General features: G+C 43.7%; 3 protein-coding genes across 5 annotated transcripts; all 3 read right to left on the bottom strand.

Annotated features, from left to right (window-relative positions):
• Positions 1–93: 93 nt before the first annotated feature.
• Positions 94–6,616, bottom strand: hmgcl (3-hydroxy-3-methylglutaryl-CoA lyase). The gene is made up of 9 exons (XM_030117157.1): positions 6,490–6,616; positions 6,205–6,288; positions 6,010–6,117; positions 5,797–5,892; positions 5,249–5,397; positions 5,084–5,147; positions 4,817–5,005; positions 4,579–4,704; positions 94–787 (listed from the first exon to the last, which is right to left on the bottom strand). The coding sequence occupies exons 1-9, from the start codon at positions 6,583–6,585 to the stop codon at positions 686–688; spliced, it is 1,014 nt and encodes a 337-aa protein (XP_029973017.1). The 5' UTR covers positions 6,586–6,616; the 3' UTR covers positions 94–685.
• A 2,214-nt stretch (positions 6,617–8,830) lies between these two features.
• zbtb8a (zinc finger and BTB domain containing 8A) lies at positions 8,831–13,022 on the bottom strand. The gene is made up of 4 exons (XM_030117664.1): positions 12,867–13,022; positions 10,160–11,034; positions 9,649–9,818; positions 8,831–9,556 (listed from the first exon to the last, which is right to left on the bottom strand). Exons 1-4 carry the CDS (start codon positions 12,929–12,931, stop codon positions 9,233–9,235), a joined length of 1,434 nt encoding a protein of 477 aa, XP_029973524.1. The 5' UTR covers positions 12,932–13,022; the 3' UTR covers positions 8,831–9,232.
• A 371-nt stretch (positions 13,023–13,393) lies between these two features.
• On the bottom strand, positions 13,394–20,129 carry gale (UDP-galactose-4-epimerase). 3 transcript variants are annotated; one of them, XM_030116834.1, is made up of 12 exons: positions 17,720–17,840; positions 17,271–17,344; positions 17,056–17,185; positions 16,743–16,867; positions 15,709–15,822; positions 15,395–15,571; positions 15,211–15,324; positions 14,489–14,555; positions 14,288–14,373; positions 14,116–14,193; positions 13,856–13,970; positions 13,394–13,693 (listed from the first exon to the last, which is right to left on the bottom strand). In XM_030116834.1, the coding sequence occupies exons 3-12, from the start codon at positions 17,174–17,176 to the stop codon at positions 13,629–13,631; spliced, it is 1,062 nt and encodes a 353-aa protein (XP_029972694.1). In that variant the 5' UTR covers positions 17,177–17,185; positions 17,271–17,344; positions 17,720–17,840; the 3' UTR covers positions 13,394–13,628. The 3 variants fall into 3 exon arrangements, with proteins under 3 accessions (XP_029972694.1, XP_029972692.1, XP_029972693.1); XM_030116832.1 differs by lacking the exons at positions 17,271–17,344; positions 17,720–17,840 and adding an exon at positions 20,042–20,129; XM_030116833.1 differs by lacking the exon at positions 17,271–17,344 and having other exon boundaries at positions 17,720–17,851.
• Positions 20,130–24,858: the final 4,729 nt, after the last annotated feature.

Here is a 24,858-nt window from a genome sequence, read left to right as displayed (position 1 = left end):
TACATAAAATGCAATATTGTACAAACAGTAGTAAACACTGCATACAGGCTGTATTTCTGGCCTTGTAGATCATTTAAACAGGCATATTTATGAAAAATGACAATTTCCATTCAGAAAATATTTTATTTACACAATGCAAAAATCTCTCGATACATGTTAAATATGAAGAAGGCCATCTCTAAATTAAAAAGAAACTAACAAATGGATTCTACACACATTAAGGTGTTTAAACTTCTTTCACATCCACACTTTCTCCCACACAATGCCCGTACCATTTCACATCTGCTTCTGGTAAATACAGGGTCCCTGTAAAGACGGTGATCACTGCATGCAGATAGAAATCAAAACAACACCTCGGCTTTGTTTTACCAGTCTCTCGAGACATTAACACTGGATAAATTATTACTATAAACTATGTGTGTGCTTGGTTTACCCAATGCCCACAAAGAAATGTAAGCAAATCGTTAAAAATGGGCGACAGCTTGACTCCTGTGATTTTTACATAAGGCACCGTTCCAGCAACGCTATCATGTAGTGTAAGTTATAATCCAGTGAGAGGAAGAGTCAGTATCATCCACGACGGACGATAAATCAAACTCATCGTTCTTATGACAAGAAGAAGTGACCATTCAGAGGCTCTGAGTTATCTCACAGGCTGTGACGGAGACCAGAGTCTGGACTGTCTCTACAGCTTGCAGGTGGCCTGGGCGACTTTGGAGCTGGTTTTCCTGTTGAGGGTTCGGCAGATGAAAGCTCCTGCATCCATCAGCTTTGAGAGGTCCACACCCTGAGGAAGGAGCAGGTAGTCAGAAGGGTCACATACGGGTGTGGTAAGTTTGGACACTTTCAAGAAATTCAAGACATTTTTTTCCCCTAAAAATTGTATGATTAAAAATTGACTTCATCATTCATCGTGTTAAACCAAAACTTAACAGCTGCCACTGGCTGATGTACGCTGCTTCTGCACTGTGCGGTCATCAAGTCATTACCTTTTGCCACACAAAACCTGCTTTTAAATAAGCACAACAGAAAAGGCAGCATCAGAAAGCAGTGTTTCTCAATCCTGCTCCTCCAGCACCTCTGCCCTGCATACTTGAAATGCCTCGTTTCTCTGACGCACCTGACTGAAACGAAAGGCCTGCCGTCAAACTCCAAACTGGTAATGAGGCCAGTTGTCTGAATCAGGTGTTTTGGGGGAGGGGGAGATACAAGACTGTGTTCACACTTACAGCTCTGTGCTATATTAAGTCAGTCTTATTGTTTATTTCCTGCTGTGTGACGTGGATTTCAATACAGTAAGTCTGACTGCACGTCAACCGTCATCGTATAAGAGACGACGACCACAGCAGCCTACTGCGATATTAACAATATCCTGTTAACGTCTACGTACACAACCGGTGCCTTCAGGAAATAAAGAAATAAAGTGAACTCAGCATGACGTGTTTTTTCCCCAGCTGCATTTATCTTCAAGGAAAAAGCTTAATTTCTAAGTAAATGGAGAACATAGACAAAGTCCAGAGTTTTCCTCCATGGAAATCAGCAAATTAATATTTCGGTGTAGTGTTTTTGTAGCTTTCATTGTTTGGTCATCATCTGTTGCACCTTTATTGGTTATAAGAAGTAGTTGTAGTCATATCAGACATAACACTGTGTGGTGTCACAAGATTATCTAGCTTCAGTCGCAAAAATCAGGCAATTTTCATCTGTGAGAAACCTTCACACTGTATGACACGATTTTAAAGGGATACTTCAACATTTTGGCAAATTGGCCTATTTCGCACAATTCCTTAGTCATTTTGAACAGTATACTTACTTTTTTGGTGAGGGCGAGCTGTTGTTTATTCAGAGGCGAATCGGGGAAGGTTTTTGGGATGGACACAATGGAAGTGAATGGCATTTTTGCTTCCCCTCGTCAAACTCATCAAATACACAATCCAACAACCCCAAAACACTTTGGTGGACACGTTATAATCCGCACATTCACTACGCTGTGGAACACCAACAAATAATATTGTAGCGTTTTGACACTGAAGCAAATACTGGGAACTACTTTTTCTTTTCAAATCACTACGCCCAGACGCCATGTTTAGTAAGTCTTAGCAATCTTCGCATAAACAACTCAATCTCATAATTTTGCATTAATATTTCACAGCGTAGTGAATGTGCAGATTATAACGTGTCCACCAAAGTGTTTTGGGGTTGTTGGATTTTGTATTTGATGAGTTTGACGAGGGGGAACAAAAATACCATTCACTTCCATTGTGTCCGTCCCGAAAACCTTCCCCGACTCGCCTCTGAATAAACAACAGCTCGCCCTCACAAAAAAAGTAAGTATGCTGTTCGAAATGACTAAGGAATTGCGCTAAATGGGCCAATTTGCCAAAATGCTGAAGTATCCCTTTTAAGACACAAGAGACTTGTGATTTCTCATCCTGAGTCTGAGACAGACCAACCACAGAGACATATTCAGATATGGAAAAGATCACGTTAGTCTCGTTAATTCTCCAGCGTCATTTTCAAGGTCATGCCAAAAAGAACTAATTTCATAAATAGGAGTCACACAATATTGCTGGACATTAAGTTAAAAGCACTCAAGGAATATTTGGAGTGATTTTTCCAGTGACTCTAAATCACATGAAATTATGTGATCAGCTGCAAGTTTTAATTTATGTAACATTCTGTTTGCGTTTGCTACACTTTTCACTTTTGATCATCCCAATGTGAAAGAAGGGCAGTTCTGGGAATAAAAGCAGCTCCAGGTCAGCCATTGTCACAGTTGTGTATAAGTGTGAAATCACCTGAAACTATTAAAAAAATGTAACTGAATGCCTTTCACAACATCACAAAGTGTGACCGCTGCCAATAAAAACAGCAGTAAAAAGAAAACAAACAAAACAGACGCGACAATCACATCAACACCATCATCGTATCAAATCAATAAAGACTCACAAGGAAGTGATCATGATCACGTTCATATGCAAATGCTACGTTTTTCCTCTGAACATGAATATGACTAACACAGTTTATTTGTTATCTTTGGTTCACTAAAGTTACTGGCACAGGATAACGTCATATCTTGAAATTTAGCAGTAGTTGTCACCTCTAATTCAGTGGAGCAGTGTTGTTTTTGGCAGCCTGCTTTGATTTAGTTTTAGTCTTAGTCTTTTGGACGAAATGCTCATTAGTTTTAGTCTAGTTTTAGTCATTTCAACACTTCATAGTTTTAGTCGACGAAAACCAAACGGGTTTTAGTCCAGTTTTAGTCATAAAAAAAAGGCTGAAACAATAGTACATGAGAAAAAAGACAGACAAAGGAAATTCTAAACCAAACAAACATAATAAAATATACTTAAATGGCACAAAACCATCATAACACATTGATTCCTTGTGAATTAAATAATAACTGGACTAGTTTGATACTTTACAACCTCAATGCAGTGCTTATATGAGCTCTGCAGACAGAATGAGAGAACTAATAGGAGTTTTGCTGATACTTTCAGGCTATTTTTATGATGTCCATACTGATATAAAGGCTGAGATCTTTTATTAAAACTGGTCTGTTATGTTTCTATGTTACTGATTTGAACTGGTCAGAGTAACTGCCTGTTATTACTTTTGGAGGAGAGATAACACCAATATTAAGATGGTTATGAGGAAAATACTACCATTAAAACAACTGAAATAAACTAAATTAATTCCTTGGGTAAACTTGATGGTATGAAACACTTGGAAGTCTTCAAAACTGAAATGACAAATATAACTTGAGTTTAATAAACTTTGTAAGTATTCCTTACCTGAATTTTCTTTATACTAATTTTAAATAAGAGTGAAATTACATTTCTTCAAAATAAGACAACACCTGGATTATTTTTAAAAAAGAAAAGAACAAGAAAAAGTAAAGATTTATTCGGTACTTGGGGAAAAATCTTCACTAATTAGTGGTGGGCTCCTATTGCAGTTTCACAGTAAGAACAAACAGTCAACAGTTGGATTAGATCCTCCGTCTCCCACTACGAGGCGTTCTGTTTTATTTTCTGCTGGATTCTGATTAAAGTACATCCATAAATCGCTGCATCTTTTCCTCCCGCCGAGCCCGGGCGAAAGTTGCTGCCCACTCTCTAGTGCGCCGGCGCATGCAGTGCAGGCATGCAGGAAGCAGCTCGAGAATTGCTGATATTTTCAGAGTAAAGCAGCCGATCTGCGTGAACTGGCTGGGGGAATCGCATTTGTTTTCATTTATTTTGAAAGTCAAAATACCGACATTTTCGTCTCGTTAACGAAAATAACAGATACGTCTCGTCACATTTCCGTCTTTTAAAGAGATATTTTTAGCTCGTCACGTCTCGTTTTAGTCACGGAAAAAAGGGTCGTTGACGAAATATTTTCGTCGTCGTCATCGTTAACGAAAACAACACTGCAGTGGAGAGTATCAATGTTCAAGTTTAGAAAGTCTTGTTGCACAGAGCAGCAGATAAACTGCTGAGGTCGAACGCTGCAAGAACCTCCAGACGTATTTGGGCTGTGCTGTTTTTTAGAGCTGGTCTGGGTGTTTACACTCATTTGGCAGCAGTTTCTTACCGTTTGAATGCCGAGTCCATTTAGCATGTAAACAACATCTTCAGTTGCAACGTTCCCCGAAGCGCCCTGAGCGTAGGGACAGCCCCCGAGCCCGGCTACTGATGAGTCCACCACACTGATCCCCATCTGGAGGGGGGGAAAAAGCTCCTATGATTACTGAAGACAACAACAAATCAAGAACTACTGATAAAGGTGTTTAATGGTGTTTCTGGCTCTCATCACTCGACCTAATTCTGACCTGTAAGGCTACCAGGATGTTAGCCAGAGCCTGGCCGTAGGTGTCGTGGCAGTGCACGGCCAAGGCGCTGACCGGCACCTCTCTGCTCACTGCCTCCAGCATTTCAGTCATGCTGCCAGGCGTTCCCACTCCGATGGTGTCACCCAGTGAGATCTCATAGCAGCCCATGGAGTACAGACGCTTAGCGACCTGCAATACAAAGGAGCAACAAAACGTTACTTTTATCCAAGGGGTATGTACGGATTATTGTTCCATGTCAGCACTCACATGTGCAACTTTTTCTGGTGCCACCTTGCCTTCGTACGGGCATCCGACAACGCACGACACATAACTGCAGTGATGAGAAACACTGATGAGACCTGGCCAAGAGCTTAGCTGCAGCTCAGATGATTTAAGGTTTGCTGACGGTCAAGACGAAGCCAAGAATCTCACCCTCTAACTGGCACGCCAGCCTCCTTCGCAGCTTTCATGACTTCGTCAAAGCGCTGTAAACTCTCATCCACTGAGCAGTTTATGTTCTTCTTACTGAACTGCTCTGATGCAGCACCAAATATGGCTACCTCAGCAGCTCCTGCCTTTACCTGCAAGTAAATAGGAGCACAAAAAAATTGGCAATGAGTACAAAGGTTTGCCACTTTTCTTAATACTACATGTGTCACTATCATGTTTACACAGCAGGCCACATCAAAAAATAAAAATAAACATGACCCCGATGAAGGATTTAGAACTGTACTTAATATTGGTCACCTTGACTAAATCTATTTTTAGAAATACATGTTTGTTGTTCTTTTTGCTTTGGAACAATTTGTGCATTCTCATGTGTTATGTCTCATGAGAGTGATTGAACTTGTGATCTTTCACCACAGTGAAATGTACTTAAATGTTCTTTTGATTAATAAATTCTTCCTGAGCCTTCATCAGCTGGTTAGGGGCAATCAAAGAGTCCCTTTCGGCCTGATGGGAAAATGTTGGACACTCACAGCAGCCTGGAATCCTTTGAGATTTGGCGTGAGGACTGGATAGGACACTCCCGGCTTCCTGCTTATACCCTTCATCACCTCCATCTGATCTGCCATCTGACAGTTGCAGGATAGAAACCAGTTATCAAAGAGGAAAAACCAGCCCTATTCATTCCTTATTTCAGGGGTGTGACCAAACTTTCCATATGACTGGCTCTGTGAGAAACCACTCACCTGCGGGACCCATTTTGGAGACACGAAGCTGGTGGCCTCGATGACTTGCAGTCCTGACTCTGACAGCATGTTAATGAGACTGATTTTAGCCTCTGTGGGCACGATGCTCTGAGTGGAAACAGATCGGTGTAGTGATGAACATTTTAGACACACTGTGTACATGAAAGCGTGTCATCATGTTTACTGGTTATTTACCTTCTCATTTTGAAGACCATCTCTGGGTCCCACCTCCACTATTTTCACCCTCTCTGGTAGAGCTTGACCCGCTCTGACACCAACCTATAGAAAATATGCATACAGGTAAACATGCAGCGTGATATTGTTAGAAATAATGCACATGTACACACCAAGCCTAACCTCCTTCACATAACTAGCTAGCGTTAACCCGCAGAGGACGCCCTCAGCTCGCGCTCAAACCTCGCTCTCCCACCGCACACGAAGTGCAAACTGTCGGGCAGTAAAAGCAGGGGGGACACTCACGGCCTGGAGCTTCGCTGCGGAGCTGAACAACAGGTACTGCTGCCCCATGGCCGAGTTTAAAGCTCCTCTGTTTACAAGCCTCATGACGGCCGCCATGCTGGTCCAGCCTCCGCGCTGACGTCACCGCGTTCCCGGGCGCGTGGATACGTCACAGCGGGACAAGACGCCACACGCGCGCCATCTGCAGGCCGGAGTCTAATGCTACAAGACTTTTTTTTCTAGAAAGTCTTCCAAAACTGATACAAAGTAACACCAAAGCATCCACTTCCACATTTAGATAAAAAGTAGCTAATATTCACACAAAACTATTAAGTGGCGATTCCACAATCATGAAATGACTTATTTAGCATTCCCTTTTTCTCAATATTTCAGATTGAAATTCAAATTATTGAGCTAGAAAAGCTTCTCAGGTGGTTTACTGGAAAGAGAGAGACAATCTCGCAAACAATTAATGAATAGGGGCATTGAAGGTCACATGAAGGTCACACTCATATGCATGTTTTCTAATCCAGGAAAACTGCACACTCCTGGCCCAGATTCACTCAGTGATCTTAGAGCAACTGCTGCACCACAAATTACAGAGGGCACAAAGAAGTTCAAATGCAGCTTGGGGATGCATCAGATGTGTTTCTGACGGAAAAAGCTGGGACATTTCTGTCTGTAATGTTAGATCACACTCAGCAGCTTTTCTCGATCATTAAACTACATCAGAAAACAAAACAAACAAAAAAATACAGATCACTGCTAAAAGGAATGTTATCACTCTCTGGAAGAGTTCTCTAAAATCACTAGTCATAATTCAAAAAAGAGCAGTTAGGGTTATAAACAGAGCAGCTTATCGGGATCACACAAATTCACAGTTTCCAATAGTGTTAAAGTTCCATGATTAAATAGCATATCAAACAGCACAAATTATCTTTAAAGCAAAGAATAATCAACTACAAGAAAATATTCAGGGCATGCTTAATCCAAGAGAGGGAAAATATAATTTAAGGGGATTGTTTTATTTTGAAAACATAAAAATAAGAACTACAAGGAAAAGCTTCAGTGTTTCCATGTATGGGGTGAAACTTCCTTGTTTAGTTATGCATTTACTTTTTTACTTAGTTTTCTTTATTAACATTATTTCATTTTATTTATATTAATATACTACTGGTTGTTTCTGTTATGTTTCTGTTGTCAGTCCATTTTTTTACATGAAAAAAGGACAAACTAATTTTGATTCTCTCACTGTTGTTCGATGTTTTGTGTTTATGTGTTTAGCTTATAGTATGGTTCTATGTTTGAATGTTTTTCATGTTCAAAAAAATTAATACAACAATGGATTGCAGAAGTTTCTCTCTGTGTATAAATGATCTACTTGGATGTATTTCTCAGCAGAACAACCATGTGATAACTATTTTTATTCTACTTGTCCAGAATTTTGTCAAAATGTCAGTTAGTTTGTCAACAGACATTTGCAATGGAATTTTAGCCACTTGTTCTGTATTAATTTCCAATATAAGCATACAAATAATATATTCCTGTTTTCATACTATTCATTGTCCTTATGCAGGCTGATCTGGACCTTCCTGCAGTCCACTTTTGGATCACAAGCCTCATGTTTGACGCCCCTAGTTTAAAGGTTTCATATGTTTAGAAATTGAACATAAAATAATTTCAAAAAGTATTTATCAAAAATAATAAAGGGACTGCCGTTCTATCCTATTTTTATTCCACATATTTCATGTTAGCAGCATCCTCACTGCTTCCACAGCTAAGAAACCTCGTATGATAATCATCAGCATGGATCTCAGTCTCTGCCTTAAAGATTAATGAGCATCTGCTCGAGACATTTATACAGCCGGCAGCAGGAGGTCAAACTCATTTTGGCTCAGAGGCCGCATACAGCTCAGTTTGATCTCAAATGAGCAGGACCAGTAAAACAATTACTTTATTACCTATAAATTGTAACCGATCCCTAATTTAACTTTGTCATGGAGCAAACCTGCAATCTGAAGTCTTGGCTACTGTAGCGACCGGGGATAACAAAAAATCCTAGAAGCATTTTATGAAAGTAGAAAAGATCTTCAACAAAGAATATGTATTGTATTCATACAAAACACCTTTCCTCTACATTTTTTCAGTTTAAGCAAAACCATCCACAGTTCTTCAATTATAACTTTATATTTACTCAAATAGTCTTTATTTTATATATTTAGTGAAAATCTGAAGCAGAAGATGAAAGACGCCGAAACAATTGTATAAAAATATCTTTTAATGTGTCAAAAAAGTAAAAAACAAATAAATTATAACTGCTTGCCATAGTGCATATAAACAAACAATAAAAGTGCCATAATTGTGCGACACCGGAAGAAAAAAAAAAAGAGGAGAAAAAGACCTTCGTTCAGTTCATGTCGCTTCATTTTGCTTAAAATTAGAAAGTCCAAAATGTAGGAAAAGGTGTAGACTTCTCTCATGCATGTATAATATAGCTGGAGTAACGGAAACACTGAATATGCATGCTACTGCATATCTTTAAAGAGCTTAACAGAAAGCCTCCCATTCATCACAAAGGTCAACAATCTTAGTCAAAGAAAGACTCCAGTTGTATTGAACTAATAGACAACTAATATATCTATATAAATGCGTGTTAAATCAGGATCCCATACATAATGCAATCAGTCGTTGCATGGCTTCAACGCACACATGGTCCACATCTGGGCATGCATCTGCATCTGCACGCACACGCTTTGGTCCCGCGCTACTGCAGCTCCTCGTCGCTGTCGTCCACCTGCTGGATGATGAGGTCGGCCCCCGAGTCCTCAGCCAGGTCGTCCTCGTCGGCCACCATCCAGCCCCGCTTGGAGTCCCCGCCCCCCTCCTCCTCCCCGTCCACGCCCAGCAGCAGGGCCGGCTCCTCGTTGGACCCCTCCAGACTCTCCATGGGGATGTCGTCGCAGCCCACTTCCTGGATGCACGCGGTGCACATGCGGTAGCGGCGCGTTCCCTCGCACACCACGTGCCCCGTCTCCTCTGTGACCTGACACTTACACTTCCTGCACACCAGCTTCCTGGCTTGATGGATCTGCGGAAAACGGCACAAGATAGAAGGAAACATTAATGTAACTGTCCGTCACCGTCCTGTATGCATCAGCTGGAGGCGGTGGCTCGACTAACCGTTTCAAAATGGCTGCGGAGATGCTCGAGGCGAGTGAAGCGCTTATTGCAGGCTTGACACGGGTACGGCCTCTCCCCGGTGTGACAGCGCAGGTGACGCTTCAGGTCTGCCTTCCTCTTCACGGTGTGTGTACAAAAGGGGCATTTGAAGCGCATAATGGGGTTGGAGTCTGCAAAAGAGGCAGAGAGAGAATGTTATCTATTCTGAAGAGCCAAGGCCTCCCTCAACAAGCAGATTCACGCTCAACGTTTAGTGAGACTTCTGAAAATTCTAAATCAAAAAGACTCAAACCCTGAGTTTTCTGCGACTCAATTGACTGTCTTTATGTTTCTCTTTGCTTTTTCTGCCAAGTAGACTGTCCTTGATTATATTTGGCCTCGATCCAGAGGTGCCTGTTAAGTGTTTAATTGCTCATTTAGTGAATTATGTGGCCGGGAGACCGAAATAAGAGCTTCTAGTTGTAAAAACCCCTGACTTTTTCATTTCACTTCCTTCATCATCCAAACACACCTTTGTTAAAGTGTCCGATCACACCCACTATGGGTGGCAGCGTGGCGTACAGCTCCTCTGCCTTCTCAGCCTTCTGGGTCCTGGCCTCCTGAATGTCCAGGTCCTCGTGCTGGCTGGAGCGAGAGCTGTTGGGCGTCCTCCTCTTGGTCGCCCCCTTTCCGCGTCGACGCTCCGATCCGGGCAGGGTGTACAGGGGGTCCTGAGGGTCTTGCAGGTCATCTGCTTCTACGCCGAGCTCGTTAGCGGGGCTGCTGGGATTAGTGGCCAGGGTGGAGGCCGAACCGTCGAGATCTGGGTCTTTCCCCATGAAGCTGGACTGGGATCTGGAGTTGTCCCGCGTCCAGAGCGCCGGCGGCGGGCTGACCGAGCAGGGTCCTTGGTGCTGCTGCTCCGAGGACTCCTCTCCTGCCCCGCTGGTGAAGCTGCACGTCTCGGACAAGCTGAGGCAGCGCTCGCTGTCTTCGTCTTTCAGGCTGATGTCCAGCGAGGACTTGATGAAGTTCTTGCAGTAGTTGATGACATTGTTCATCTGCAAGTAGCTGGCCGCCGACATGACCTCGATCACGTTGTGACTGGAGAGGTCCAGCTGTCCAGAGTAGATGAAATCCAGGATGACGGTGAAGGTTTCCGGGCTGAAGACGTCGAAGGTGGCGTTGACGGAGTCGGGCAGCCCGTCGGGCCCCTGGGACAGCAGCATGCGGAAGTACCCGCTGCTGGCGAACAGGACATTGCGGTGGGCCCTGAAGAGCTGGCCCTCCACCAGCACGCTGCAGTCGCAGAACAGCTCCTGGCGGCGCTGGTGGTTGAGTTGCTTCAGCAAGTTGTTTTGGTGAGCCACTGTGATGTCTGCCGTGTTAAACCACCGCTGAGGCTGCCTGCAGGAGACAAGACGGTACAATCAATGCGCAGCACAGAAAGAACTGCACGGCAAGGAAACTGCTTGCAGATGTTAGGGATTCTAATTATTTGAAGTGAAACAGTCAGACACAAATGTTCCATATTGAGGTGGAAAACACTGACTCCTGTCATGACAAATGATTTTCTAACACAAGGTATCAAACATACATCCTGAGGGCTAAAACCATCCCTCCAGGTGCCCAGTTTAGAGTGTTTGGTGAATATAAATATATGAAAAAAATTATAGAGACAATTAATTTTTGTTTAAAGAAACTGCCATGTCTAATTCATTTAGTTGCAATTTTTGAAGAAGTTGCATCAGCATCAAAGCCACTCTGTGACTGGCATATTTATAGGCATGCTGAGGAAAGCTGCAACATGCAGCAAATTGAGGATTAGATTTTTTTTTTCAAAAGATTTCAATGATTTCAATGATATCAGGGGCATTGTTGTAGATTGTTGTGATGCTGAAATTACTTTTCTTAAAAATGTTTAACTTGTTTAGTTGTCTTTCATATATAAAAAAATAAATGCAAACCTTTTCAAAATGGATATAAGTACAGAAACAAAATAAAATATTTGGATTTGTCCCAAAAAAAACCCCTAAATTTTAAAATTATTTACTACTCTTTTCCTGGTTTCGCCCTCTGGAGGTCAAACGCGTCTCTTGAACTTAAAGGAGGGTGACTGCTCTGCTCTAACAGCGTATTTAGTTAAATAATCATACAAACCACATAACCTAAACAGACAGCAGCAGCAGATTGTAGATGTAGCTGTCAGTTATTCCTTCTTTGCTCCGGACTCCCTCCCTCCCACCTGACTTCCTCAAGCATTGTGATTTGCGGGATGGGGCTTCAGTCAGGAGCATGTTTTAATGGGTGACACCCGGCTCCAGTCAGGCTGCATCGGGTGACAAAACCTCAAATAGTCCCTCAGGGCTCCGGACTGACGCGCTCAGGTAACCTCTGGTGTCTCCGAACGCACCAGACGGCTGGCGGCAACCTGGGGGAATAAAACACTGCAACCGGACATCCTCTCCAAAGATTGCATAAAATCTGCCGCAACCTCCTCCGGACAATAGTTATTGTTTTAAACTGACCCATTTCTAAGTCTTTTATGCAGCTTGCGAAATGCACGCATTCGTTTTTAATTAGCTATGCGACGTTCACTGACAGGCTCCGCAGCGCCCGACAACCCACGGCGCAACGCCCGCCCGCAAGACCCTCCCGCGCGCCTCGCGGGCCGGAGAAACCCGGTCCGCCAGCCCCGCCGAGCCTCCCCCCACCCCCGACCCCCAACCCGGCTCCAATCCAGGCTCCGTTCGACCTACAAAAACCGAGTCGAGAGTGCTGCAGTCCTGCGAGAGAAAAGCGGGTAGCGGCGCACCAGGAGCAGCCCAGCCTGTCCTGGAGCGACGCCCACTTCAGGCTCCAGCCAGCACACAATGGAAAAAACAAGGCAAACCTCCCGCAACTGAGCACGCAGCGAGCCGGGGCTGGGAGGAAAAAACACACACACGCACTCAACGCGTATTTTTATCTTTGTGTTGCGCTGCGGGGACACGACGCGCTAACACGCCCGTTTTCATCCTGGAGACCACCCCCGCCTCCCTCCGCCGCCGCCACCACTTCTCGCCGGAGGTCCGGAGCGCGAGCGAGCGCCGGGGAGGATTCGCGTGCCGCTGCCCGGCCGGAGCGCCTCTCTCCCAGGCGAGAGGTGCAGGCAGGACCCGCTTACGCCCCACGCCGTGGTACCCACCCTAATGATACTCATAATAAAGAAAAAAAAAAAAACCCATCGATATACTCACTGGTGACTGGATTCACCCGGCGCCCGGTAGAGTCTGCTCGCCCCCAGATCTGCCACCATATCCATTTTTATATTGTTTTTCTCCCAGCCTTCCCCCCTCCTCGTCCAGGGTCCACAGTCAGGCACTTCCTGCTCAGCCCTAAAGACCGAAGCCCGGTTAGAGGACTGGAGCGCTCTGCTGACGTGGGTGTTTATTAACTGGGTGCCCGAGGGTTCAAGGAGCCATTTAAAGCCCCAGTGCCCCGTTTAAATGCAGCCCACCTTCAGGAAGAACGGGTTTACTCCTCATATCAAATAAGCCTACTCCAAACTGACCAGTATTTACACTGGATTTTCTGTTCAATTCTTTAATTTGCCCTGACATTAAAAGAGGCTTGACATTTTATTAGTGTTGCTGTCATGCTCACCCTATTTTACTATGAAGCGTGTCTCATCCAGATCAGCCCTATTTTCCTGCAATCAAAGCGTTCTGGTGTAATTTGAAACGCATTTCTGTCATTCTTCAACACAAGACAAGGCTTCAGCTTCTTCTGTAGGAAAATTAATTTATTTTTACTCATCATACACGAACAGAAAACACAGATTAGAAATGAGAGCACGTAAACAAAGAAGGTTGAAAATAAGATAAAATGAAAGAAAAACACAAAGACTCCAGCTCCCCTTGAGGTCTCTCCACTGCTTCATGTGCAAAAATGAGGAGGTTGCCGGTTCGCTTTGGCTATTCAAAAGAGGATTTCACCACAAGCAGTTTGGAGAGGGGGCATCAAGAGGCTGCAGTTTTGGAAAATCCAGTGGGATTGTTGGACTGCCAGCGCCACAGATCCTCACCTACATGGAAACAGATGCAAGAGATTACACCGCTAGATTACAGGGGGTGAGGCGGGATTTGTACAGTTCTAAGTAGTTTGACAAACTACATGCATTTTCATTTCGGAGGAGTCCCAGGTGGGATGAATTGAGGTGTGCAGTGTGTTGTGCGTTTGCCCTTACACATTCTCTCCAGTTCAAAGTCAGCCTTCCAGCCCAGCTCCTTCTCGGCCAGGGTCGGCTCGGCGTAGCAGGATGCGATGTCTCCGTCTCTACGAGGGGCTATCTCGTATTTGATCTAAAAGACAAACGAGGTGAAAGGTGAGTGGCATCACCAAAATATTGACACAGACTTTCACACTCGCCATGCTTGATCTCGACAACCTTGATCCCGACTCTAACAGGGATTTAAAGAAAAACCAACACATTTCTCTGTGCCTCACATTTTTCCCTGAGGCCTTCTCCATGGCTTTCACCATCTGGAGCACAGAGTAGCCCTTTCCTGTTCCGAGGTTGTAAACCTGCAGACACACAGCCAGAAGAGAAGCCATAAATACCATGAGTTTGCACAAACTAAAAAATGCACTGACACAGTTTTTCTATTTCCAAATGTACCTTGCACCCGCAGTTCTCCTTCAGCTTCATCAGAGCTGCTATGTGTCCCTTTGCCAGATCGACAACATGGATGTAATCCCGCACACCTGGAATGACAGACAGAGGCTTTTTGGAGTGGTTTTCAACACATGAGCTTCACTCAGATATATAAACAGCTGCAGGTAACCTTCCAGGCAGCAGTCTGAAGACTTTCTGTGTTACCTGTGCCATCGACCGTGTCATAGTCATTTCCAAATACACTGAGATGCTTTCTCCTCCCAATGGCAACCTGTGAGTAACATGGAAAAATGGTGGATTATCAGATGACACAGTGCAGGGTTCTGTTCTTCAACACATCTGAATATAGCTAACGAAGCTCTGTAGAAAGCCCAAAAACGAGACGCTGTTTAAAACCAGGTGTGGTGAAGGAGGGAGACATCTGAAACAGGGCAGTGACCCCGCAGTGCTCAGATTGGACAACACCGACACAATGATTATCTGCTATAATTTTCTTAACACATGCATATGTTAAGATATTGAGTCCATTTGTCTCTATTTTATGCTTTGAACGACATTCACTGGCTTCTCAAAGCATGCAGATCTTTGGCTACTATGTCTCCCTGCAGACAGAAAAACGCTGTTCTGAACAAGCTGTTCAGGTTACTGTAACACCAGAACTTTCTGCTTGGTAGACTGTTTATTTCTGTTTTCTGGGTCTTTTGCAGCTGATCATTGAGTGTCGAGCCTTCAGATGCCGATTTAGGCCATTGTGTTCCCAATGAGACCTTCAGGGAGCACTCTGCTGCTTGGCTGGAATTTAGGGTTTGCATTGATGTGTGTGGATTTGCAACTTTTCAGCACTAAAAACACTATCAAATTACAATCAAGCAAAATGCACTCTCCAATTCCCATCGAGCCGTGTATCTGACAGAGAGTTTGCATACCTGGGCGACGTATGGCAGCAGGTTGTTGGGGATACCCTGAGGGTCTTCACCGATCTCTCCAGACTTATGAGCTCCGATCGGGTTGAAATAACGCAGCAACACGGCATTCCAGTCCTGTGCGGACAACAGCAATCATGACGCACGTTGTACTGTGTGTGGATGACTAAATCTGTGTGATTATCACCTTCTCAGCTTTACACTGGTCCTTGATCATCTCCTCAATGAAGAACTTGGTCTTGCCGTAGGGGTTGGTGCAGCCCCCCACAGGATGCTTCTCATCAATGGGAAGGTACTGGGGGTCTCCGTACACTGTGGCCGAGCTGCTGAAGACCAGATTGTGCACGTTGTGAGCCTGCATCACCTGCAAAACACACATACGGAGAACAGTAAGCAGAGCGCGGTCTTAGTTTAGAAACAATCACAGGTTCAGATTAAGGTGAACATTTAACCGGGAACGGACGCATCAGGTCAGATGATGAAATGCAAACAGAAGCTGACCTCCAGCAGGTTCATGGTGCCGGTGAGGTTCACTCTGTAGTAGCGTAGCGGCTGCTCGACCGACTCCCCGACAGCCTTCAGTCCAGCAAAGTGCACCACAGCACTGAAAGAATGCTGCAACAGATATACAGTCACACATGAGAGACGGACAGGGGGGGGGTTCATACACCAACAGCAGAGGTACATTGTTTTTAACCATTTGATTATCTATAGCAGCTAACTGGGACTTCCAGGAGAAAATAAAAGCATTTTTTTAAAAAGCTCTTAATAAAAAAATAAAAAAATAAAAAGCTGGTTATCAGCAGAAGATGCATGAGTAATCATATCAGCATTTTTAGTTTTAGTGTGGTTGCAGTGACCTCTCTCGTTCTCTGTTTTCAGATATTTGTAAATATCAACAATAATTCTAAAGTCCCAGTTACAGCCAGTGGTTTTGTGAGTGGTCTGTAGTTTACACATGAACTAATCATCGGTGGCTCATGGACAGAGAGTGCTATAATCAAAGCCAGCAAATCTGGAGAGATCCATGATTGCTGGACTGTGCATTTGTTTGACAAGAAATTTGATTACTTGGGACAATCGGTGAGTGTGCAATGAGGTGTATGATACACCTGTGAATCAGCTTCACTCTCCAACCATCTGGATTATGATGCCCCTCACAGTCCTGACTCCTTCCAGCATGTTTTGGAGTTTTGTTTGCAGTGAACAGATATTTGCCAGATGGACTGCACTGGCAGTGTTTACAATGATTATGCAGGTATTTTGTTTTAAGAGTAATGATTCAGATGGAAAGAATAAGGCCATTTTTATTTATTTATGGTGATTTCAGAATTTGGGGTGGAATTAAAAAAATCCCCTGGATTATATCAGGCAGACAAGTAAAACAAGATCACTGAAAGGTGCTCTTCTCTACTTTTGATATATTCTGTTTAAACAACAATGATTTCACATGTAAGCAGACAGGGGCTGCCATTTGTGCACTTGCACAGAAGTATCATATTTAACAGAACCACACAAAGTCTTTGCTTTCTAACCTTTTCAAAGAGCTTTTCCAGGTCAGGTTTGTCCAGAAGATCTAGTTTGTGAAACTCAATGCTGGTTTTCAAAAGCTTTTCTATCCTGCGAATGCTCTCTGGCACGTCTTCGCCTTCTCCATCAGCTACAGGATGTACAACACACACACACACACACACACACACACACACACACACACACACACACACACACACACACACACACACACACACACACACACAGATGATGACATTATGTAAACACTATGAAGGAGTAATTTTATGATCAGATTGGAAGTTATTCATTACCTCTGCATATGGAAAGTGTCCTTACCTTTTACAGCGTTGCTGAAGTTATCTATTACGACTGGGTGGAACCCGGCTTCAATGAGCTCCACCACACAGTGGCTGCCAATGAAGCCCGCTCCACCTGTGACCAGCACCTTCTGGCTCATCTTGAGGCCCTGTTTGAGTCAAACACATATTGAAACTGTGATGTAACTGGAGCTGAGCTGTAGATCTCACCTGAGATCTGTTTATTCTACACACCTCTGACCACGCCTGAAACAGGTCAGGTTGGCAAATGAATCCTCTGTAGTTCTCCACGTCAGCAGAGCCAGGCTCTCACCAACCACAACAGACAGGAACATTCAACATCCATACAGAACAAGTAACTTCTAATTTAGTCTTATATATTAAATGCATGTTGTATATTAGGATAACTTCTGTATTAGAGATCTCACCAGTTAAACAACAAAGAGTAACTCTTCAGGATGAACACTTCCACAGTTGCAGTGTATTTCTGACTTTGGCATAATATCCATAAATTACCGTTGCAAGAAAACACAACTCCAAGATTTTTGTTCAAGAAACTATTATTGTGTAAGAAACGCCTCCTTGATTTCCGCACCACTAAATCAAAGCCGGGACTTAAAGAGAGTCGAACTCGTGCGACAAATGAGCCAATTCAGTTCGGAGCGCGTCTGTGAAATACGTACTGGATTTGTTTCCCTTTCAGAGCGTAAAGCGGCTCAGTCCTGTCAGAGGGAGTCCGGAGAGAAAGGAGGTTTGTCTTTCACTTCATTCAGTAAAGTCTACTCTTCTCTGCTGAAACATTTTACTTCCTGTAAAACGTGGATTCCAGTCAATAGCATCACTGACGCGCAGTGGAACTTCCCCTTACCGCCAAAATAAAAAGGAGCACGAGGCCATAAATTCACTATAGCAGAGAAATATGCCTCTTATATTGTAATTTACCAATATCGTATCCCGGAGAATAATTTAAAATGTTAACAGACTAACATAAGTGCCACTTTTAGTCGCCGTTGAAGTTTTATTATGAGAAACAAAACGGAAAAAGCGCTGCATACTAGACAGCTTCACGTGACTCTTTCACCCACTGCCACGCTACGTCCGCAACTCATGTGCTTTGACGTCACGCCGTAAACCCACACAGCCACGCCCCCTGCCCATTCACACAGAGAGGTGTTTGTATTCTCCATGCACATCTGTGTGCACATCTGGAAATGCCACGTAACTTTAAATCAAGGCTGTGAAACAGCAGATCCAGAGCAGCTCAGCCAGTCTGAGCAGGAGTACATGTTTACTCAAGTATGATTAATGTTACGCTCTTTAAAATGTACTTGATTACAAGGATTAGAAGAAACCTTTTATTAATCCCTGGGGGAATTTTCGAACCATTTTTTAAAAACCAGATTCAAATCAACTGCTCATATAAGGTATTCTGTTTAATTTTCCTTGATGCAATTATCAACATTCAAAGCAACAATAAACACCATATAGAATTACAAAATGCACATGTGTATTGTAAAGAAATATAAATAAAAAGCAATGCAGAATTAAAAGGTTTCACAATTAATTCAAACACCCTCGCCTCAAGGCGAAATCCCCATTCAAGCCCGGGTTGTTGTCTTTCTGTGAGGAGTTTGCATGTTCTCCCCATGCTTGTGCGGATTTTTCTCTCATTATTCAAAGACATATTTCCAAGACCATAAATTGCTCAAATGCGGGAATGACTGTCTCTCTGTGTATGTTTTTTGTCATGGAGAGATGACCAGTGTACTTTGGTTTTCTCCCATTGTTGAGCTTCACCTGGATGAAGTGGGGATGGATGACGGGTGGTTGAAAGGTCTGCCATAATGAATATCCATGACACCTCCATAACACCAAATCTCTGAATCGCTATGTATTCATATGAAGACATGTTTCAGCATTCTTTCACAATCACTGAAGAGTCATTTGATGCTTTTAATCATATATGAAAACAAAGCCGTTTCTATATAATTTAGCTCTGTTCTCAAACTGGGATTTGCCAGATATCAAAACAGGCTCCTAGGCTTTGTCTGTTATGAAGATGTCAAAGCTAATTTTGCAGATCAAAGAAAACTTTCTACACTTTCTAGAATTTAGAGCACACATGAGAAACTGGCCCCGTTTTTATTCTAGGGTCCTGCTTTTTTATGTTGGTGAGGGTGGGTGTGTTCACCAGCATTTAGCTCCACTGACATCAGAGAGGGGGTCTATTCTAAAGGCCAACTGGAAGAGGGAAAGGTTGGGAATAACGTATCTAGTATGTTGTGTTAGAATTTTTTACATCACATCTCTATTATCCATGGCAACTACGTCAACAGGAATGCTATATTTGTTGTGTTTTTATCAAGGTGATAAAAGCTTCAAACAATAAAATCACTCTTACTGAAGCTGTGTATTACATTTTGTAACAAATACTTACGAGGACAATTTGAATCAATTATAAATATATTGCTATAATTCATACATTCGACACACATTGTAATGTTTACTTGAGATTAAAGGAGCATCAGCTTCAAATTAACTGAGTAGATGAAAGAAAGTAATGAGATCATGATACAAACTCACATATTGTGTAAAGGCAAATGTTGCCTCACTGTTTACTCGCAGCGGCCCATCTATCCAGATAATATCCAGAGAGCAATAATAAGAGGCACAGTCTATAGGAAAAGCTATTAGCATTGCTTGGTTAATGGATAGTGGAGAAGTAATGACTTCGTGTAGGAGTATTAGTATTAGAAGTAAGAATAGATTTTATGTGAGGGCTTAAAAAACAAAGCTATACCTATGATTTGCCTCCTTAACCACATGCCATATTTCCAGTTCAAGAGCAAACACTCTTCCCCACAGATTCCTGCAGATGGAGCTGGATTCTTTTATATCCTGTGCCATTTCTGAAGCCCATTCGTTAGTCCTGATCGGCCCAGACAGGCTGGCGCGTGAAGAAAGGCAGCAGAAACGTGAGCAAACACATGAAACCAAACGGATACCTGAGAGATGAAGTTCACTCCCTTTATCCACTGCAAATACTCTCCCTCGGCTGGTAGAGAGAGGACTTTGAGCTGATGAAGAAATCTCAAAGGGAGGGGAAACAACATGGAAACTTAATTCAGCGGGGATGTTAGGTAACAATGAGAAAAACTAATCCAACCATTCAGAAGAGGACAGGAAGAAAAAGACAGAAGGAAACGTTTAAAGCTCAGAGGAGGAAAAACACTAATTTCTCACTGTAGGAGAGCAGAAAAACAACAACAACTATCTGATTTTCATCGTCAGTGTTGTACATTGCAGGACCTGAACTGGCTGCTTTGAGGTTAGTGTGTGATGATGTGGGTCAGCTCTGCTTGTGTGTGTTTAAATATTGATGAGTGTGTGGGCAGCAGCGCGGTGGGTGGCTGAGGCTGCGGGAGGGAGGAGAGGGGCCTGCCGGGAGCACGGCGAGCACCTCTGCCCCCGAGTGCCGGACAGCTGCCCTGCAGATGCGGCGGAGGGGCTGCGGCGTTACCCAGACGGAGCTCGGCCTCACCGCGGAAAGGGGCCCCCGCTGCGCCAGAGGAAACTGCCAAATATGAGACGCCGGCCTGAGCCAGAGCCCACACGTGTGTGTCAGGAGAAAGGTCCTGTGTGTGGCTCAGATGGTTAGATCCATCCAAACATTTGCCAGTGGAAAAGAGCTGCCAGCTGGGGCAGCACAACCCTAAAGCTCACTGGGATGGGATCCTGATACCCTGGGCACAGTCAACTCTCTTCTCAGCAGGCCAGAAAAGACGAGATTCTTGGTTTTCTTACGTATAGTTTGACAGTGAGGAAACATCTCCCAGGGTCCTACTAATGAACCGTGGGGTGCTGCTCTCTTTTTTCTTGTTTAAGTGCCAAGAATCTCTCCAACGAGGAAACAACATCAGCTTTGTCTGAGAAATCTCAGTTTATCCTCTTTCAGGGCTGAATGGGAGAAAATCAAGAGGGAGCATCTTTATTCCAGAAGACAATCCATCCCTCCCTGTCCATTTATTTCAGACTTGAAGTTTGAAACACTTTTGATTTTAAAGGCCTGGATAATTGTGGATGGAATTATTATATGAGGAGTCGGAGACACTGAGGTCAGTTGTGAAAACTCATGACGATACGCTAGTTCTGAATCAACAATTCAACTGACAATAGTCTTAAGTGATCAATTCTCTGTTAACCTCATCACAAACTGCAACTTAGTTGTCCCTATCTCCTTTATGTTGCCTCTTATCAGCTGAGATTGTTCTCTGTGGAGATAGAGAGTGACCCCTGCTCCCATGGAGCATATATCAGTTTCCTATTAAGCCTCTGTATTTTAGAAAATAATAATAAGAGTAAAGAGTAATAATGTAGACAGTAGAGAATTCCCTTTTTATATCAGTTGATCAGCTCTAAGGGCAAAGGCAGGATCATTTCTGGAAAGGTCAACAGTCTATCACGGGGCGAACACAGAGAGACACGCATGTAAAATTTAGAGCGGCCAACTGACCTCAGACGCATGCTTTCAGACCGTGAGAGGAAAAATCAACACACTTTCTAACATGCGAACCACTGCAACACTGTCATTTGATTCTTCCTTCATCATTAATTGTAATTTTGATGTATTTATTTAATCATTTCTGTTGTTCTGTTACTGTTTTGTCACTGTTGTCTGTTTGGTTGCTCTGGCTGTGTTTTCTGTTTTGTTTGAGGACATTCACGTCACTGATAAGAATGTCAATGTGGCTGCTGTCAGGACAAGACAGTTCCACTAACAAATTACACACACAGGATCTCCTTTTCACATCTATAATACAAGAATAAATCACTTAAAAGTGTTTTTCCTTGATCACAGCTTGATGCCACATCCAGGACATCTGCATAACTGCAGAGAATCCTCCTCCGTGTCTCATTATGGGACATGATTGATACAAATTACACCCACGAGCAGAGCTGGAAGTCACCCCTAAAGCTCGCATCATTTCCTGCCCTCGCCACTCCACCCACAAACCGTACAGAGCATTTGAGCGGGTGATGGATGGAGGGAGCGAGGGCGTGACCGTCGGCGGGGCCTCCGTCTGCCTCTCTTCATCTCTCTCCACCTGAGTGCTGGTTAATCCTCCCCTCATCCCCCCCGACTCCCAGCTGGAGACGCCGGCTCCTTCTGAACGGCGAGCTGCATTAACGCTCAGGAACTTTCCCCCCGCTGTCTGTTAGTCGAAGCTGATTGGAGATTACAGGCCCGCCGTAGAAATAAAGAAACCCTCCATCTCATCTCAAATCACTTTCCACGCCTCCTCCTCCTTTCTTTATCTCTCCCTCTGCTCTTCATTTCTTTATCTTCTTAATCCCGGCTCTCCTCTTTTTCAATGTCATCAACTTTCCCCTCGGTGTTACATCTTTGCCACTGTTCATTGCTCTTTCTCTACGACTGAATGACAGGGAAAAATGAGGATGAGTAAGAGGGCGAGAGGGGAAAAAGAAAAAAAAAAAAAAACAAACTTCCCCTCCTGAGTGGAGCCAGAATGATGTCATGGGGGCATTTGTCCTCCTGGTGTGGAGGCTTCCCTTCCTCTGCTAATTACCTTGTACAAACTCGAATCTGATATGGCGGATATGAGGCCCAAATACAATTATTGTGGGCTAACAAAGAGATATTGAGATTCAGGGAATGAGGGAGAGACCGCAAGTGAGATAGAAGGAAAGGCACGAGCACGTGCAGCCGTCACGTGCACGCACGCACACACACGCACGCTCATGCATACCCACCCACACATGTACACAACCACTTGTCCTTCCCCTCCATTCCCTCAGATAGGCTAATGTTATTACTGGGGTAATTATCCTCATTAGTGCCAGCAGCTGTAGAGAGCCCATTGCTCGCTGTTCAAACTCCACCCCGAACCTTTCTGTCTTCACATCCCTCTTTGTGTTCCTGAGATCTCATTTAGAGACTTTCTCTCCATCCCGTGCATCCACATTGTAAAAATAGACCCTTCAAGTAGCTCGTAAACCAGAGCCGGCCCCGTCTCCTGACCTGTTCCAGCCTGTTTTGTGAGTAAATGAGGTAGGCTAAAGTGAACGACACCGGAAAGCTGCTCTGCACGAGGTGTACGCAAAACGGGGAGGAAAGAGAAAACAATTCCTATTTTACAGTTTTCTGTATGTCTTTCATATTGTTTTCTTTTTTAGGTAAAAATCTAACAATGGAATCAAAAATAGTGACAGTATTACTTAAAAAGGAGTTTACAAGGCTTTAAAAAAGCATATAAAGTTTGGGAAACATCCTAGAAATCCTAGGATGTTTCCCAAACTTTATATGCTTTTGGGATATTATATTAGTTGCTACACTGATGGGAATATTTCTTTAAAAGTCTCTCATCCCATCAAACATTTCTCTTTTACCTTCATTACAGAGGCTCGGTTTTTTCACATATTGTATGTTTTCTCTTCCCTCCAGTCATAAATGCCATGTTGCTGAACCACAGAGGATCCTGCATGCTTCAGGTGTCCAACACACACATATTTGTATTTCTACTGAATGAAGCCACTACTACAGCAACAGCTTGGCCGTGAGATTTACTTTCCCAACACAAGGTGGCACTGTTTAGTCAGAAACCCCCCTCCTCAGTGGATTTCCACCAACTGTGCTGCTACTTTTGACATCTACATCTCCAACACCTCCCCTCCTGCCCGAGCCTCACATGTTCCTGTTTTACTCCCATCCAATCAAATCACTAAAGGAAAATTAGCTGTCACACTCCATCCTGCTCCGACACCCTCCCATCAGGGCGGCTATCAATATGAGAAAATACCAGGATTTGCATAAAGATTTGACCTGTTAATCTACTTGATGTTTATGTGAAAGCACCATGAAAATGATGCCCCCCTCCCTACCGCTTGCTTCTTAACCACCCGCCCTGTCTGCGTCTTCCCACACAAATTATGAGGCCAGCAGCTGAAGCGGGCGGCTTTACGCACGGCGTCTGTGAGATTGCCTTTTTTGTTTTATTGCCAGGGGCTGGTGCGGACAGTGGGTAACCTGTATACCGCTAAGCCCCGCATCAGGCGCTAAATGTCATGCATAGCCTCTTTTTATTGGCTGATACGGCCTGTTGTGCCCTTCTCCCTTTCCTGGAAGCCATTGTTAAAGAGCTAGTTGTTAATGCTGCTGACCAGATGGGCCTCCTTCCCCTCCCCTCAGGTCTGACTGGGGAAGGGTGTTTACCATCCACTGGGCTGTGGATAACAGGTGAGACCACTCCTGGCTGGTCCACCAATCAGAGCGCAGCAGATGTCTGGCCTCTGCCTGTAAACCTTTATTTGGCATTTGGGGCCTTATGGGAGTGGGTTTGATAATAACATTGAATAAAAGTGGATTCTGGTTTATACGCTTTTTACACAAGGCTGTTAAAAGAAACGGCGATGCTGGGCTGTAACGTCCGCGCTATCAAACCTCCCACAACTCCCATGTAGTCAGTATATCCGAGACCTGGTTTTTAAATAAACCTTGCACATCTTTTTTGTGGATCCAGATTCTTCAGATGGCATAGCGCCCCAGTCATTTCATTTTCATTTCATGAAGTTCAGACATCATTTCCAGAAATGTTCCCTCATCCGTTGTGTGACAAAATGTTTCCAGCATTAGCTGGGCAAACACAGAGCATTCCTTTCCCTTTTTTTCTGTTTTTTTTTTTTTCCAATTCAGGCCATCTTGAATTACTGCAATTTGGTATCATGGCAACAGGCAAAGGTAAGGCCGGGCTGTGGATTGTTGAGGAACAGTCTTTTAAAGCTTTGAATCAATCTGCCTTAATGG

The sequence above is a fragment of the Salarias fasciatus genome, chromosome 19 (genome assembly GCF_902148845.1).
Source record: "Salarias fasciatus chromosome 19, fSalaFa1.1, whole genome shotgun sequence".
Taxonomy (NCBI): domain Eukaryota; kingdom Metazoa; phylum Chordata; class Actinopteri; order Blenniiformes; family Blenniidae; genus Salarias; species Salarias fasciatus.
The sequence above is the reverse complement of the archived record's forward strand: the minus strand, read 5'-3'. Positions and strand labels throughout refer to the sequence as shown.

Coding starts and splice junctions, on each gene's coding strand:
- hmgcl (XM_030117157.1), bottom strand. CDS start 6,585: ATGGCGGCCGTCATGAGGCTTGTAAACAGAGGAGCTTTAAACTCGGCC. Junction 6,118..6,204: donor ATGGTCTTCAAAATGAGAAG/GTAAATAACCAG, acceptor GTTTCCACTCAG/AGCATCGTGCCCACAGAGGC. Junction 5,893..6,009: donor CTCCAAAATGGGTCCCGCAG/GTGAGTGGTTTC, acceptor TGCAACTGTCAG/ATGGCAGATCAGATGGAGGT.
- zbtb8a (XM_030117664.1), bottom strand. CDS start 12,931: ATGGATATGGTGGCAGATCTGGGGGCGAGCAGACTCTACCGGGCGCCG. Junction 11,035..12,866: donor CCGGGTGAATCCAGTCACCA/GTGAGTATATCG, acceptor TGTCTCCTGCAG/GCAGCCTCAGCGGTGGTTTA. Junction 9,819..10,159: donor GATCGGACACTTTAACAAAG/GTGTGTTTGGAT, acceptor CCTCTTTTGCAG/ACTCCAACCCCATTATGCGC.
- gale (XM_030116832.1), bottom strand. CDS start 17,176: ATGAGCCAGAAGGTGCTGGTCACAGGTGGAGCGGGCTTCATTGGCAGC. Junction 15,572..15,708: donor GCACCATGAACCTGCTGGAG/GTCAGCTTCTGT, acceptor TGTGTTTTGCAG/GTGATGCAGGCTCACAACGT. Junction 13,694..13,855: donor CTTTGAACTGGAGAGAATGT/GTAAGGGCAAAC, acceptor GTTTCCATGTAG/GTGAGGATCTGTGGCGCTGG.